The 18244-nt window shown below is 42.7% G+C and overlaps 1 protein-coding gene across 1 annotated transcript in view; it reads right to left on the reverse strand.

The window, feature by feature from the left end:
* The window catches only part of LOC138259999 (solute carrier family 22 member 6-A-like), a 697494-nt gene that overhangs the window by 344301 nt on the left and 334949 nt on the right, over positions 1-18244 (reverse strand). Inside the window, exon 6 of the mRNA XM_069208045.1 lies at positions 1071-1186. Coding sequence (XP_069064146.1) covers positions 1071-1186 — 116 coding nt within the window. The remainder of the gene's footprint in view (positions 1-1070; positions 1187-18244) is intronic.

An 18244-nucleotide genomic window follows, 5' to 3' on the forward strand; every position in this document is an offset into this window, starting at 1 on the left:
CAGGCCCTAACTACGTGGCTTCCAGCATGACACTCGGTTTCACCCCATTAGGCAAGTTACTGTGACCAGCAAGACAACTGACATATAACAGTTCTATTCAGTGAAGTCTTAATAGTATAGGAGGGAGGAAGAATCACAACACTGGTGAACTCTATATCCAGCATTGTCAATATTACTACATACAGTGAGCAACATGTACACCATAAGCCTCCCCCCCAATCCATTCCCAACTCCCAGCTTCCAATCACTTAACAGGTCAAGAAAAAATATATAAAATAAAATATGGCAGTAGGAGCTGTCATGCGTACTTTGTCATCTCTCATACCATGGAAAGCCTCTGAGTATCGTTTGTTTCCCTCTCCCTCCTCTTTCAACCTTCCTTTTCTGCTATGCAGTTATGCAACCTTCTTGGTCTGATCCTCCTCTGTTGACTCCACTAGTGCCTGAGTCATAGTACTCCAGGATAACAAATTGTCTGCCATACTCTCATCCCTTCAGAATCTCTGCATATGAGCCTACTCAGCACCCGCCCAATCCACCATGTCCCTCCTATCTATGGCTTATTCTCTAACATTTCCATTCTTTCATCACTTTTACAAGTTATCTCACACTGAAATGTTTGGTGGTAATGCTCTCATAAGAGAGAACATTAAACTCCAGCTATATAGGTGTCTCTCCAGCAGGATTTGATTATGCTTATCAACCTTATTTAACACCACCACCAAGTGACGTACTAATATTTCATGAAACTGAAATAATTGTTTCTCTATCTACATCATCAGTCCCGTTCCCTCTACTTTCTCCCTTAATTCAGGAATCGCAGCTTCGTCCCCGCCTCTCCTGAAGACGTGCCAGGCCAAGATCAGTGAGGCCCCAAAAATAAATAATGTATGTGCCTGGGCCTTATATCTAGCTTCTATGTTCTCAACTCTAGATGAGCAATTCTTAGATCTTCTACATTGCGGGATAGCTCTCAACTCTGAACAATGGTACCAGTGCAAAGGAGCTTCCTGCTTCGCTCTTTCTGCCCACCCCACAACTCCCTACATTGATATAGGTTAACTTCTTACCAAACCATGGAAAGACAGACAGTGATTCTGCGGATCGTGGGCGTGCGCACTAGATCGATGACAGTGTATGTCGACTTGGTAGACGTCAAATCTTTCTCCATGTTGCATTTTACAATCTAAATTGGAGGCAAATAGCACAATACATCACTTTGAACATTCATTATACAACAGAATTGTTGGAATGGCCCCAGCCCACATTAATACCCATGTACTCAGCACATAATGTTTTCTGTTCTGGATTTTCATTTGACATTTGAAAAGTTTTTTTCCGTCCATTGCAGTCACAGGTTGGTTTAATTTAACGTATTTGATTTATGTTTCTATCAACAATGAGAAAAGCCAGCACTGCTAAAATTTGGGCCAATTATTCTATATTTTTTACGCAATGCAGCACAAGGGAACTTCCTGCGTCCCGTGAAAGGGGGAGAGAGCAGAAATGCTCAATGTTTACGACGATATGGAGTATTTCTTCGGTCTCATTGCGCTGCACACTGTGTGCTGCCTAGCACCAACACATGCACTCTTGAACCACAGCCTATGGGTACCGAGCTTCGGGCAGGATTGTTTTTGTGCAGGAAAGGACTCCATGCACAAAAACAATCCTGAGAGGTATAGTCCTCTTTATATGTGTGCTGCAGAATGCAGCACCCATGGAAAGAGAAAGTAACAAGGAGAAATACAGATATTTCTCTTTGTTGCACCTCTGTCGAGTAGGCACACCATTTTGACTCAAAGACAGATTAACAGGTCTTTTTAAACGCCCATGTTACACACATGTAACACCTGCCGAACGCGAAGTAACACAAGGCAGCACTATTCGCTGCATCACTTTACTTTGTATTAACTGAAAAGCACAAAAGGTCTTTGATTAGCTTTGTAAATGGTAAACGTGATGCAGACCCCGACACAAAATCATACTAAATCTGGGCCTGAGTGTTTTTATTTTTTAATCAGGAGAGCGCGTATTAGTGAACAGTTTATAGACATATCTGAATGTCCCTGATATGGGATGTGCATACAGTTCACAAGAAAGCGTGCAGGCACCCTTAAACTCTAAAGATGATGTGTAGTTCAGAGGCACAGGCTTAAGTGCATTATATGAGAGTGGGGTGCAGTGTGCTGCAGAGGTACCGGGAGATGTAGAATTGAGGTATTTGGAGCGACTCCACAGGAGAAACACCAAGACGTGCCCCTTAGCAAGCATAACATCTCCAGTGAGCGTTTTTTTTTTTTTCACCGGCAATATTTCCATGCTGGAAATTTTCAGTCCAGACTTACAATGGTAAAAACAAAACACTAAGGGCCTCATTACGACCCTGGCGGGCGGGGGAGAAGTGGCGGTAATACCGCCAACAGGCGGGCGAAAAAAAAATGGAATTATGACCATGGCGGTTACCGCCATGGTCATACGCCACATCTCCACTCCGACCGCCAGGGCGGTGATGACCCCTGGGCTGGAGACTTCGGTCTCCAGCCCGGCGCCTGTCACCAGACCGCCGGGGGTATCAGGACCCTGCATACCGCCATGGATTTTGGGTGGTTTGGAACCCCCACGAAATCCATGGCGGTAGGCACTATCAGTGCCAGGGAATTCCTTCCCTGGCACTGATAGGGATCTCCCCCACCCCCCTCCTCCACCCCTAGTCCTCTCCCCACACCCCACTGCCACCCCCCAAAGGTGGCAGGACCCCCCACCCCCAACATGCACATACACACACCCCTACACGCACATACACTACAACAACACATACCCGCACACATACAAACAGACATTCACACATATCGACCCGCACACATTTCCCATACACACAACACCCCCCACATGCATACACGCACTCACACACCTCCTCTACATATTCACACGCACACCCCCATGAATGCACACAACACCCCCACACCCCCCTCCCCTAACGGACGATCAACTTACCTTGTCTGTTGATCCTCCGCGAGGGGATCCCTGGGGGCTGCTCCGCCGCCAGCACTCCGTCACCAGAATACCACCACGCCGAATCATGGAACGTGATTCAGTGAGTGGTGTTCTGATGACTGGGCGATGGAGCAGCCTCCATTTTGCCGCCGACTGCCAGTATGGCTTCTGGCGGCTCTCCATCCAAAAAAGGACAGAGGGTTGCCAGCAGTCATAATACGCTGCACGGAAAACCACCTGCACTTGCGGTCTTCAGCACGGCGGTACCTTGGCGGTCTTTGAAAAAGACCGCTGAGGTTGAAATGAGGGCCTAAGTCCCAGGACACAAATGTTTAGTAACTACTGAGTGAGAATAGACTGAATGTGTCACGAGTGACACTATGGGACATAGAAAAAAAATACACACATTTCCTCTTGATGAAATTTAAATTGTGAGTTGTTTTTATATATTGGTTTAAAGTCTTCTGAGCTTCCACTGCATTCAGAACAAAAGAAAAGGGCCTTAATTAATATATATATATTTTTGTATTTTACTTTGCTCTTCTCACAGAATGTTATCGTTCCATTCAAAGTATAGTGAATAAGTTATAGAAAGAACTATGTGGTCCTCATACAGACCCAGTTGAGAAACTTCTGTTGCATGTAAGTGCAATTTGTGTACTTGATAATCTTAATTTACATAACCAAAATTGTTTTCAGGTTCACTCAGTGAGCTAACGTTCACCCCTGACACCTGAAGGTCACCTGTTCAAATCCCAGCAAAGTAAATTCAGGCTACCATCCTTCCGAGGTCAGTAAATTGTGTACAATTAATTAGATAAATCTGGCACTTGTTATTTACACCACTTACAATGTCCAGCATAAAACACTATATCAAGCCAGGTATTTAACCTAATTCACTAAATGAACAATAGTGTGCTTCTTCTTGCATGTATAAATTGCTCACTAGGAAGTCCTGCCGCCATGATGGAATTTTGAAATGGGGCAATAGGCTACCTGGAGGCATGCATTGGTGGGTCCACCAGCAATGCTGGTAAACGTCCACAACATTGAATGCTTTTGTCTATTTAACAAACATTTTCAGCCACTTCCCCAACCTGAAAATGCTCCCAAATTTACTCCAAGCACATCCAGGAGTTAATGAATTTTTAGGAAACATCCTTAAAATCGATGGGTGTGTAAGTGACCATTTAAAATATTCAATAAAAAGAGACATGCTTTTTGTTAGACCAATAAAGTGGTACATTGGACTTATGGCAGACTGGGAGTACCAGAGCTGTTTTACAACCAGATTAATCTTGCCTGTAGGGTTCCATGGGTGGGCAACACACCGAAGCTTGATGAAACTGACTGTATAGTCATTAACTTTAAAGATAGAAGTGTGGCTAAAGAGACTTTGACCAAATTACACTTTGGTGGGTCATCTTCATGAGCTATTAACCCCGTCAGGCTTGTTTATTTCTTCAAGCCTGAGGATGGCCTGTCTATTCCAATGTTACCTGGCCATTCCACCCTCAATTCCAACAGGTTTGCGCCCAGCTCACAACTGGACCAGATGGACTGACTCCCCGCTGTAATGATTTCTTCTGACCCCTACAATTTGCAGGTTGGGAGCAGCTTGCCAAAGTCCGGCATAGGCTTTACGTTTTTCTCACCCTCTAACCTCTAGCATGGACCATGTAAGCAGCAAAGCTCAGCTCTCACTGATAGTCTCATGGAATGGAGCTAGCTTGGCAAGCAAGTGAGGCAGTCATGATTGGCATGAGTTTGTTGACCACTACACTGTCATGTGTTTACAAGAGATATGGCTCACTGGCTCTGTATTTATGGACGGGTATACCTCTTATTTTACACTAGCAATTCTAAGCACAATTGGCAGGGATAAAGGTGGCCTCATTACCTTCATCTGTCTAATATTCTCTGCCTAGGTCACATGGTCAAACCCTGGCGCTGCGTATTATCTGCTTATTCTTTTCCAGTGCCTACCAACCCAATTGGTATTAATAAACATATACAACAGCATTTTTGAGACATCCAAGGTGGATTTGGCCAGTTCACTACTCAAGGACATCGACATATGTACTAGAAGCATACAAGGGAGTTATGTGGTGGTACTTCTAGGGCACTTCTATTTGAGACCTTGCCAGTTTTCTCATCCAAGGCCTATAGGCTGGTGGACAATGCTGGAAACCCAATCACCCACTTTGTTCATTGTTGGCTTGGGGATGAATCTAATTTAGTCCTGACAAAAAATAATCACATTTTTTCCTTCGATTGCTTAACTTCGAAATCGATTACCTTACCTACCTTTGTTGGGAGGGGTACTCCTAGCCAGACTGATTTTATTCTTTTTTGACAGACACTGAGAGACTGGATACTGGATTATAAACTTGTCGATTCGCCCCTTAGTGACCATATTTTGTTTGCTCTTTCAATTCATGCTTCATTTTCTGCCAAACTGTTCACTCTGAGCAATCCTCTCCCTCTCTCATTCTCTAAGAATGGAGGGGTCATCAAGAGGTTGTCTAAAGTGGGCAAAGTTTCTTTTTCTACGATTCTGGTGGTTTTCTCACTCTTCAACTTCCTGAGATGTCTAGCTGATGTCTGTAAACATGGGGGTAGATTTGAGATAATTCACTGCTTTGAAAGGATTTGCAACAGAGCACATGATTTGCTCCTGGCCCCAATCAACTCTATCAAAAGGAAGCCAGGGAAATGGTTTGACGTACATTGCAACAAGGCAGACAACCATCTACTGGTGATCCTTAAAAAAATCCTAAAGATCAGGAAATGGCACTTAGGTGCAGGTTCCTGATAGAAACACCCTTAGAGCTAGGAAAATCATTTTAAGAGAGGAAGCCTACTCTTCCCTATTACAGGAGAGTGAGCTAAGAGATAGCAAAGCCTTTTGGGCAATGGTAAATCGTAACTATTTTGAGAATAACAATGATTCAGGAATTGTTACAGTGATCCCTCCTGATATTTGAGTCGCCCACTCCATGAATCTCTATGCTGACCCAGATGCAAAGGTTATTTCCGCCACCCCCAGGCGAGGCAGTCGCTGGCTCGCCCTGGAAATCCCCAGACTCCCTTATGCCCTCCAGGATCTTGGCTGTATCCTCAGCTGGCCAGGAGATTGAGCTGAGCGAGGTTATGCTAGCACTGGACAGCTGTCCAGCCAGGAAAGCTCCTGCCCATGATGGGATCCTCTCTGATCTGTTCAAGGCCAAAACCTCACTGTGGGCTTCACTCCTGACTAATGTTCTCAATGCGGACCCAGCCACAGGCCAGCCAAAGACCTGGTCTCACACCATCATTGTCCACATTTTTAAAAAGGGGTCAAAAGGAGATCTGCATTGTTATCGCCATATCTCTTTGATTAATTAGACTGCAAAAATCATGGGGAGAATACCGCTGGAACACTTACAGACATGGGCTAATGAACACAACGTGCTCTCTAAGCTACAACTTTGTTTCCGTCCCGGCCTGGGAACAGTGAAGCAGTCTCTTAACCTATACCTTCTAATCAGAAAATATACTGTGGCCAAAAACAGCAAGTTATATCTGGCATTTCTGGGATGAGCTCCACTTTCGACTCCGTTAATAGAAGCAAATTGTGAAGAATTATGTCAGATATGGCGGTAGACCGATATATAATTTATTTCTTAAGACAACTCCATAATGAAGTTACTGCTAGTATGAGATATGTCAGGGAGCAGGGGTGGGGTGTCTATTGCAGCTATTAATCTTGCCACGGAAGTACACCAGGGTTGTATGATGGCTCCATTTCTCCTTTCATTATGTGCAAATGACCTGGGGGAGCAGCTCTTATAGCTTGGTTAGACTGCCTACACATAGGAGGTTGCAGTGTCCCTGATTTATTCTACACTTGCGACAGAGTCTTAATATCTAGGACTGTTAATGGTTTTCGGGGCCCACTGGACTGTGTCTGTAAATTTATGATGAGCGTAGACCTGAGGATTAACCAGGCCAAAACGTATGTTATGGTGTTTGGTGCTAGGAAGGAGAGTCCTGCCTTTATAGTCAGTAGTGACGAAGTCTGCACTGTCCTTGCTTTCTCCTATTTAGGAATTCCTTTTGATAAGCACGTCACTTGGGGTCCACTGAAGACTAACAGAATTTCAGATTTCTCTAAAGCTGTGAAGGCTGTCCTTAATTTTGCCAACAGACTAGGCCAGAAGCCAATCAGGGAACTCACAGCGATCTATGACGCTAAGTGCTGTGCAGTTGCCTCCTATGGGGCTGGGGTGTGAGGCATTAGCGATCAGGAAGGGCTGGTAAGGTTTGAGAATGGGTTTTATGAAAAGGTTACTAGCAGTCCCTAAAAGCAAGAGCTCCTTTACATGTAACTCTGAGGTCAGGATAAGGTACATTAGTGGTGTCATAAAATATCAACCCCTTGTTTTGTTGCTCAGAATCTGGACAAGGAGCCAGACCTCCTTGAACCGGGCTGTGCTTGCTGACTGCCTGAAACTTAATCAATGGCTAGACATCCCTTGGATAAGGTATATTCGGAACACCTGCCTTAGCTCGGGATGGGAAGATTTTTTTCAGCTCCCTCTGTAGTATGAATGCAAGCTCCCTAATCACACTGAAAAACATGTTTCTATCTGATTGGATGATAAAGTGCGGAGGGAGGTTGACAAGTCAACTCTCCAGGCATAAATGGAGATTCCTGCTACAATGGTACTGAACTTTATCTTGGCTGGATGTGTAGCCAGCATCACAGGTTTTTGCTGTTTAGATTGAGCACTGTTTGCTTTCTTGCTGCCTTTCGCCTCCAGGGCTCTTACTTCACAAGCGTACTTAAATGTCCCTGCGATGGCTGATGTGCACACAGCACTTTTCACTTTATGTTCTTTTGTAAATTTTATATGACATTGAGAAAACACTACCTTTTACCTTTTTTAAAACAGGCCAACATACGAAATAGTAGAGCCGCTTGTACTTACTTGCAAACATTGGCAATTGTGAGCATCTGTTTCTTAACCGCTGTTTACATCCAACGTGCTATAAAGCAGAGGTACACTGTGGTCATGTAATGAGTTTCAACTTTTCACATTTCTAATTTTTATTCTGTTTGATCTTATGGCTCTTTTATGATTAAAACTCTTGAACTATGAGGATCTGTTGCTTTTTAATTGCTCTTTATATGTTCAATGTGCTTTAGAGCAGAAGGCAGTTGTTGTTATGTGTCAAGCTTAACCTTTCTAACCTCTATTTTATTCTGTATGTTTTGAAGGTTTTCATGATTCTTTCATGGTCAAACTGTTTGGACGAATAAAGATTATGAATTGAATTGAACCCCTTTGCCAAGCTTTAAACTTCATTTTTATTAAATCTAAGCCCTCCATAAAGAAGGCTGTAGACAACCCATAGAGTAGAGTGCATTGTAATTAAAAAGTTGGACATGTACTTTTAAGTTTCACATGTCCTAGCAGTGAAAAACACCCCTATTTGTTTTCACTACTGGGAGGCCTACCTCTCCCATAGGATAACACTGAGTTAATTTATTACATTTAAAACGTGATAACTTTTGATTTGGAGCATATGTACACTTAAAAGAATTGTTTTTAAAACCTCTTTAATGATATAGCAGGCTTTTAAGTCACATTGGTATTTTCTTGTCCTAACCATTTGGTGCCTATAGTCTGTGTCCTGGGCAAATTCTTCTGAAATATATCACAACCATGTATTTGACAAAGTATGAAAATATTGCTTGATATTTTTGTAATATCTAAGGAAGCAATTTATTTGTCCTTGGTGATGCACTACTACTACTACTACTACTACTACACCACTACTTGGCGATGGATCATTAATGTTGTTAAATATTCCTCTGTGATGGCCGAGGAAATGTACAACTTACACTTTAGATTGGATAGCACTAATCACAGGTTCCTTATAATGGGGAATTATGAAAATTACATATAGTTTTAAATAAGAGTACAGCACTACATTACCCCTAAAAAGTAATTATCTTTGTAGATACATAACAACACCAATAGTCGTGCCATGATGTTATTAATTTGGTTTTCTGAGGAGTTTTATTGCATTACAACAAATATTTTAAGCTTTTTCTTCAATTTAATACCATGAAATGATTTGGAATGCTATGCTATGTATGTAAGGTTTTATGTATGTGATGTTTTATGGTCAAATTCAACCAAATAAACTGTGTCCTGGGTCACATAAAAAAAACTGTCTGCCCCCCTGTTTTTTGCCTTTAAAAAAAGCATGATGTCAGAGTGCGCGCCCAGCAGTATTCCAGTGTTTGTTTCTTAAACAATCTCTCCCTTACCTGGAAAGTAGACTCTGCTAGCTTTGAAGTGTGGATTCAGCCTGTCTGTATCCAAGGAGATTCTGAATAGAGCAGCAGTTGCCTTTCCCCCTGACCACAGGGACTGGACTTCGCTGATTGGCTCCCTGAGTCCCTGCTGCACCTGAGCCCCGCCACCCCACACCTGCTCTGGCCCCTTAAGTTTGTGGAGGGAAACCCAAGACAGCCACCTCCATTTTGTGAGCCTCTGCATCTCCCCTGTGTCCTGATACAGCCCAGTGTTCAATGATTGCAAAAAGACCTAGGTAAGGAGCCCTGAGATTTTTCTGGGTAAGTAGTATTATTTGTTAAAAAGTGTTTATTTCAGTTACCTGTGTCTGTTTTACTGTGGACTCTGTGTTTCAGGCAGCCTGTCCTCTTTTAAAGTTGTGTATTTTTTTAAGTAGTTTTTGCCATGACTGTGTGAATTGCCTTGCTAGTTTGTGACACATAACCCCCCCCACTTTTTTCTTCTAAGTAAAAAGGCTACATACATCTTGCAGAGTGTGTTTTTAGGAGACTGTTGTAATCTGTTTCTGTGATTTAAATTGTGCTTAAAAACTGTCTGCCCCCCTGTTTCTTGCCTTTAAAAACAAAAAGCCCGATTTCAGAGTGCACGCCCAGCAGTATTCCAGTGTTTGTTTCTTAAACAATCTCTCCCTTACCTGGAAAGTAGACTCTGCTAGCTTTGAAGTGTGGATTCAGCCTGTCTGTATCCAAGGAGATTCTGAATAGAGCAGCAGTTGCCTTTCCCCTTGACCACAGGGACTGGACTTAGCTTATGGGCTCCCTGAGTCCCTGATGCACCTGAGCTTCGCCCCCCCAACACCTGCTCTGGCCCCTTAAGTTTGTGGAGGGAAGCCCAAGACAGCCACCTCCATTTTGTGAGCCTCTGCATCTCCCCTGGGTCCTGATACAGCCCAGTGTTCAATGATTGCAAAAAGACCTAGGTAAGGAGCCCTGAGATTTTTCTGGGTAAGTAGTATTATTTGTTAAAAAGTGTTTATTTCAGTTACCTGTGTCTGTTTTACTGTGGACTCTCTGTGTTTCAGGCAGCCTGTCCTCTTTTAAAGTGGTATATTTTTAAAATTTGTTTTTGCCGTGACTGTATTAATTGCCTTGCTAGTTTGTGGCACATAACCCCCCCCTTTTTTTCTTCTAAGTAAAAAGGCTACATACATCTTGCACTTTTAGGAGACTGTTTTAATCTGTTTCCGTGATTTAAATTGTGCTTTAAAACTGTCTGCCCCCCTGTTTTTTGCCTTAAAAAAAGCCTGATTTCAGAGTGCGCGCCCAGCAGTATTCCAGTGTTTGTTTCTTAAACAATCTCTCCCTTACCTGGAAAGTAGACTCTGCTAGCTTTGAAATGTGGATTCAGCCTGTCTGTATCCAAGGAGATTCTGAATAGAGCAGCAGTTGCCTTTCCCCCGACCATAGGGACTGGACTTCAGTTAACTTGCTCCTTATATAAGTTCCTATTGGTTGTTGCATATGTTGTTTGGAGATGGTCTTTCCATGGGTTGCCAGGGCTGGGGTTATGATTGGTGGATAGGGCTGAGATTCTGATTGGCTGTTGGTTCTAGGACTGTGATTGGTGGATAGGGCTGAGATTCTGATTGGCTATTGGTACTAGGGCTGTGATTGGTGGTCAGGAATTGGGCTATGATTGGTGATAAGGGCTGGGTCACCCATTAGTTGTTTGAATCAGGACTTGAAATTGGATTGGCTGGGCTTAGGACCAGCTTCTTATTGAACAGTAGGGCTATTAAAAGCTAGGACTCAGGGCGTCTCAGCCCGGGTGTCGAGGTAAAGGGCGGAGAGGACAAGGGCAGCTGCCTGTTTGGGCCTGTTCGGGACAGGTAGGGACTGGGGACTAGGGCCAGAAATGCTGCCCAATTATCAATGGACCAAGAATGGTTGCAGCCCCTACACATCCCTCAACATTCAAACACATACTTTACAAAGGCATTCAACTCATGCATCACAAACAGACCACAGACAGATTGCATTGTCCCGTCACCCAACACAATATCCTTTATACAACACATATACACATATCCCCCACAACTGCAACAGTCAAACACCTTCATTCTCACAGCAAACACTACTCTGTCCACTCCCACTAACACAACCTGCCATCACCCACACAACACAAAACTACAGTTTACATTTCTCTCAGTCTCAGCCTTCCAGTTACACACTTTTGGCTCATACTAACCAACAACACTATCCGCCGTTTGCTCCACACAGACCACCTGTCATCATAACAATGCCCAAACCCTGCCTTCAAACACACCATCTACAAACACTCTTCCCCTGTCTTCACCAATTACACACAACCATACAATCCCCACATTTCACTCCACCACACATATTACTTCTTCCACTCATCGCAACTAATACTAACTCCCCTGACACACATCCATCACCTCTTACACACCTCCTACATTCATCTCCAACACCCCATCTAACACTCAAATTCCACTCACCAGCACTAACTCACATACAGATCCCTCAACAAAAACAACTACACCAATATCCCCTCTCACTATTCCACAAAAACAATACTGACCACAAACATCAGCACATCAAATCAACACAAACTTACATTACACTTATCGTCATACCAACTCCCACCCTCAGGACTACAAAAAAATACAAATTCCATCCTATCTCCACCCCTACTTTCTCACTCTTCACAAACACCTACCACAAGCACCCCAACCCAGCAACTTTCATTCACTCGCCTCTCATCCATTGCACAATTTAGAGCCTTACATCATGATCCACATGCTCCTCCACCATCGCTAACCCATACTCCATCCACACTAAACAAACGCAAAGAAAATAAAAAACATGCCACTCATAGCAACCTCGCATCCCCTTGTCTATTACATAATAAGACTACCCCACAAAAAAACAGTACACTCTTCATGGCTCTCTCAGCTGCCAAGTCCACCACCCACACACACAGACCCAACAAAATGTCTCCTTAACCTGCTGGAAGAGGAACACTATATTGAAAAGCAAGACTATTGTGAGCCTCAAACAGTTATTACAACTAGCAACACTCCTGCTTCAAGCTCAGATTATACTACTTACCCTTCTCCTAAACAAAACAACACTACCACTAACACACCTTTTCTAAACTGCCAGCTCATAAATGCTCGATCACTATAAAAAAACAAGCACCACATCTACGACCTGCTCACAGACACACAACCTGAATTACTATTCATAACTGAATCCTGGTTGGGAGATGACATGTCCCCAGTGTTGCACGAAGCCGTTCCTCCAGGCTATCAAACCATCACACAAAACCGTATAGGCAAGAGAGGAGGTGGACTAGCTATTATATTCAAACAGGCATTGAACCTCAGTAAAACATACAACATCTCCATACAAGGTTGTGATGCCCTCCTTACCAGATGCCACCCTCTTCCAACTTCCTCCTGTAACTTTCTCCTCCTTTACAGACCTCTACCTAACAACTCCACATTCCCAGATGCTTTTCTAGACACAGTCTCAAACCTTATTACACTATACTCCAACCTATGCATTCTTGGGGATGTAAACATTTGGTTTGACAAACCCAATATGCCCCTTCCAAAAGCTATCACCACTGGCCTAGTTGCATTGAACCTACATCAGATTGTACACAATCCCACACACATCGCTGGACACATCCTAGATGTCATTTTTGCTAAGCCTGAACTAGTTTACTATTCATAGCATCATGCCAATCATATGGTCAGACCACCACTTGATAACTTTCCGACATACAACTCCACAAATCAACACACCCCACAACTACTTACATACATGCACCTATCGACCATGGAGCAAACTCAATTTGGATGACTTAGAAACACAACTAACAGCCAACACAGATCTAGATACAATTAATTCTGTGCTAAAACTTTATGAGTGGCTACAAGAAGCTTTTGATATCCTAATACCACTCAGAAAAACTAAACACGACAAAAGAAAACCAACACCTTTGAGAAACACAGAACTTCAAACGATAAAGCAACTAATCAGAAAGTTGCAGCGTACCTGGCTCAAAACAAACAACAGTCAAGACAAACTGCAGCTACACAAACTTAACAGGATATACAAATCATCAATCAAAAAAGCTAAAAAAAAGGTACTACTCACACAGAATTCAAAATGCTCAATCTACAACCAAGGAATTTTATACAATTCTCAATGAATTTCGAAAACCTACAGGCATGGAAGGAAGTCATCCCACTACTCAAGATTTCACAAACAAATTGGCAACTCACTTCACAACCAAGGCAGACACATTGGACTCCTATCTAAAACAGAAGAAAAACATCAGCACCAACCCCTTTCCTAAAATACCCTCTAAGGATAAACCAACCCAACCCCTACAGTCCTTCAAACAAATATCCCAGGGTGAATTTATGGATTTGGTCAAAGCAAGCAGACCGGTTGCCCTTCTGACCCTTGCCCACCACAAATCTTAAAGAACATTCTTTTAACTACTTCTGCTGCCACACCTGTAAGAAGAATCATCAACAACTCTTTAACTTCAGGAATTTTTCCTGTAGACCTGAAAAAGGCATACATACAACCGTTATTAAAGAAAACAAACCTAGACCTGCAAGACCCCAACAACTACAGACCAATCACAAATGGAACTTTCCTGGGCAAATTGATAGAAAGAGCAGCATTCGCCCAGATGTCACAATTCATTGAAGACAATTCTATACTTTCAGACTTCCAAACTGGATTCCACCCAGGAAGAAGCACTGAATCGGCACTCATAGCAATCTGGGATGATCTTAAAAACACAGTCGACCGAAATGGAGTTGCTCCACTACTTCTCTTGGACCTCTCGGCTGCCTTTGATACGGTTGACCATGACACCCGAATTCAAAGACTCCACGAAGCCGGCATACAAGGGATTGCTCTCGACTGGATTACTTCCTATCTTAAAAAAAGATTTATTATCATCCACTCACCCCCCTTCACGACCCAACCCTACCTCACAAAAGCAGGGGTCCCCCAAGGATCAATCATCTCACCTTTGCTTTTCAACATCTACATGAAATCTTTACCAGAATTGACCAATGATTTCCATCTCACATGGTACATCTATACAGATGACACATCAATACTACTTAAATTAGAATGCCCCAAAAACATTGAAAACTCACAAGTCTTCAGTTGCCTCAGAGCCGTTGATCAGTGGATGACCTGGAGCCATCTCAAACTAAATACCTCCAAAACAGAATTACTCATATGTGGTGACTGGAAAAATTATGACCCTCTGTGCGTCTGGCCTGACGATCTCGGACCACCTCCTCAATTATCCAAGGAAGTTAAAAACCTAGGAATCACCATGGATTCCAAGTTAACTATGAATGCCCAAGTGGACAAATTAGCACAAACAAGCTTCATCACCTTGAAGACTTTACGATGCATCTTCCCCCACCTCGGATTTCCACACAAGGTGCAAGCTACTAACTCGCTTGTACTATCCAAACTGGATTATGCCAATGGCCTCTACCATGGATCATCTCGACCTATTAGGAAAAAACTAAGACATATCCAGAATTCAGCAGCCAGGCTACCATTACATGTAAAGCCGCAAGCCCACCTCTCCCCTGCCTTGAGAGCACTACACTGGTTACCCGTTGCCAGAAGATGCACTTTCAAGCTGCTTTGTATCACCCACAAAGCTACACATGGAACAGGAACGCTTTTTATCAGAAACAAAATAACCAAATACATCAAACAAAGAAACCTCCACTCAGGATTGGCACCCCGCCTTAGAACACCACCATACAAGAAAAAGACTATAGGTGGTACATCCTTCTCCGTTCAAGCAGCCAAACTATGGAATTCATTACCCCCAACTATAAGAGCCACAGATAACTTTCTTGTCTTCAGAAAACTACTCAAGAGCTGGCTCTTTCCTTCATAACCACCATATTCAAACAACTATGGACTGCATATGCCTATGTTGATAAATATTTTTTCAGATTATGTGTATATTTCTAGTTATGTATAGTTCTTTAGAAAATATCTATTGCTACTACAGTATGTCATAACAATAAAATACACACACACTCTTTAAACCTGTTTGACTAAGTATATTTTACCCATGGTTCTAATTATGTATTGCATGCGCATATGTGTGTGTATTCATGTGTGTTTGTATGTGTGTGTGTGTATATATATATATATATATATATATATATATGTTGTTTCTGTGCTTGGCATGTTCGTAGGTCATTGCATGGCTCCTGGGTGGGTTGTTATACTCGATATCTATGAATTCCTGCTCTCATCTTATCACACTTATCTACCAATCATTATATGTCATGTCTCTATCAAACTATCCTCCATTCTCACTCTGACTCATCCCAAATCCTTTCTACTACTTTCATCTCCTAAATAACTCTGCCTAAGTTCTTCCCTCCGCTTCCACATCTAACTCCCCAAACCTCTCTCTATTACCGTGACCTCCCACACAACCCTACTAAAGTCTCCCGCATTTATCTCACCCTGCTACTATGCTCTCCCTAACCCTTCCACATACTCTTCCCTCCTCCATCCCTCTTTACTCATCCCAAGCCTTTGGGTTGAGTAAATGAAGGATATACTCCCAATGAACACTTCTGGATTTCTTTCCTCCTCCACCCCTCCATTACTCCAGTCAATCTTCTTGTTGGGTTCCAGAGTACCGTGCTACTCACCGAAAAGCGCTTTGACGCCTCGTCAGAGGTAGTAAGCGCTATATAAATATGATTACAATACAATACAATACATGACTAAAGGTAGTTGGCATTTGGACTGTGTGTATTCCTCCCAGATGGTACGACAAAGGGGGACAAGGTGTTGACAAGGAGGGCCATCCAGACAGAATGGGAGGGGCTGATCCCTGCCTCAATGGCATTTCAAAGGTGCTGCCTCCAGCACACTCACCAAGAAAGTCACCCTAGTATTTGGTCATCCCAGATCTCTTGGAGCCTGGGCATGGAGGAAGGAAATTCCAAAACCATCTGTGGGTCTAAAAGTCCAGTGGTGTATAAATAGGGCTTACAAGACAGGGCACGGATGGCAGAACTATTCCTTGGGTCACATATGTTACTGGATATGATAAAGCATCTGACGGTTAAATTGTTCATATTTTGTATAATTATCAAAGACTGAAATCAATGGCAGCACAGCTTGTCTTGCAAAATATAGATCTTAACCATCTCAGTTAAATGGCACATGGAGCATCTCTGCAAGGCAAATCACGCACAGAACAGATACAGATTGGTGAATGGAGAACCATGGGAGGCAGAATGCTCACTGAGCTCTGCACTATTGTAAAAGAGACAATGTGAGACACTGTGATTTGCAAAATAACAGACTGAAGGAATAGGTGAGGTGTGTAGCCGTTGTGATAGCAGTGTTCATGAACACATTGTGAATGCGGGGTAAAGATACCTTTTAACCTCCACATTCTGCTGTGGGTATCAGGTGCCATGTTGCAGCAAAAAACAGGTGAAAGGAGAGACAAAACAGAAAGACAGAATGAACACAATTGCACTTCAAGCAGCACTTCCATGTGGCAGGGTCAGTCTCCCTGAAAGGCTGACTCTGCTACTGACTTAGCGGAAGGAGATAGATTGCAACCAGCGGACTGATGATATGTACTATGGAAGACCTTAAACAGAAAGAGAAAAGTACAGCACCAATTGATATGCTACCTACCAAGTTGCAATGAGATAGTTCTAATAAAGATGAGAAGCAACTTGTTGGTAAAAACGTAAATGAACACCCTGAATACACCAAAGGTACACATCAAGGAGGTGTTGATAAGCAAGCTACAGGATGAATCACATGGCAGAAGACAGCTTTATCCTGTGGCAAGACGTGTGTTAAGGTACAGAGTTTACCTATGTTAAATACAGGGAATATTGATTTATTGACCACAATGGGACTGAGGTTTTTACAAGATGGTTGCATTTCTAAGATGGGAACCTGTAGCAAAACAGAGATTGGTCACAAGACAATTAAAAGTGGCAAAAGAGCCAGAATGTGAACAAATGACTAGAGGAGGTCTGCTTAATTGAAAAGGGGGGTAGGCAAATCAAGCAAACGCCAAACCGCCATTGTTGATAGGTCTGTGCAGAAGTAGCTAAAACCACAAAAACCATAGAAGAATGCTACAATAATTAACTTTTACAAGATGCCGTTCTTAAAACCTGTAATCTTAGAATGTCCACTGAGAAAATAACAGCTAAAATCCCCATTGCAATCACAAATTAATGCAACCAGCTCATACACCCCCTCCTCAGATGACAATTTACAAAAGCAAGATACTGAGAAAATCCAGGAGAAAAGCAGTAAACATAATGAAAAATTAGAAGCAACATGTTGAGTGAACCATCTACATCATTTTTAAATGTACCCCAACTGATGTACCAATCGAAGAAAAGATCATTTTCTCACACAAATATGCAACAGAGAGACATATTGCCACATCAAAGTAGCTACAGGCAGGATTACGCAAAAGTGGAATTAATTAAATCCCTTTGGCACCCAATTGGAAGTGAGGCCTCGTGCTAAGAATCATCAACATAGTATGCTCTCCTGCTACTAAGAGATTTTTCATATCTTGAGAGACTAGGGCAAGAAAATAGCTGAGGGACATTCAGATAACTTACTTTTCACAACCCTGCCACTGGTAGCAAGAATGTCCAATGAAATTCAATGGTTGAGCTAAGGTAAAGAAAATCAAGACAATGTTTCATTGCTCCTGAAGTCGAACTCTTTTAAGAGCCTTAGAACAGCTAACCATGGTGTCCGGAAAGAGTCATTCTGCAGGTTCAGCTTCAGAAAGACTTGTCGGATGCCTTGGACTGGCTTGCTTTTGTAGACTTT

Source organism: Pleurodeles waltl, chromosome 9, assembly GCF_031143425.1.
Source record: "Pleurodeles waltl isolate 20211129_DDA chromosome 9, aPleWal1.hap1.20221129, whole genome shotgun sequence".
NCBI classification, from domain to species: Eukaryota; Metazoa; Chordata; class Amphibia; order Caudata; family Salamandridae; genus Pleurodeles; species Pleurodeles waltl.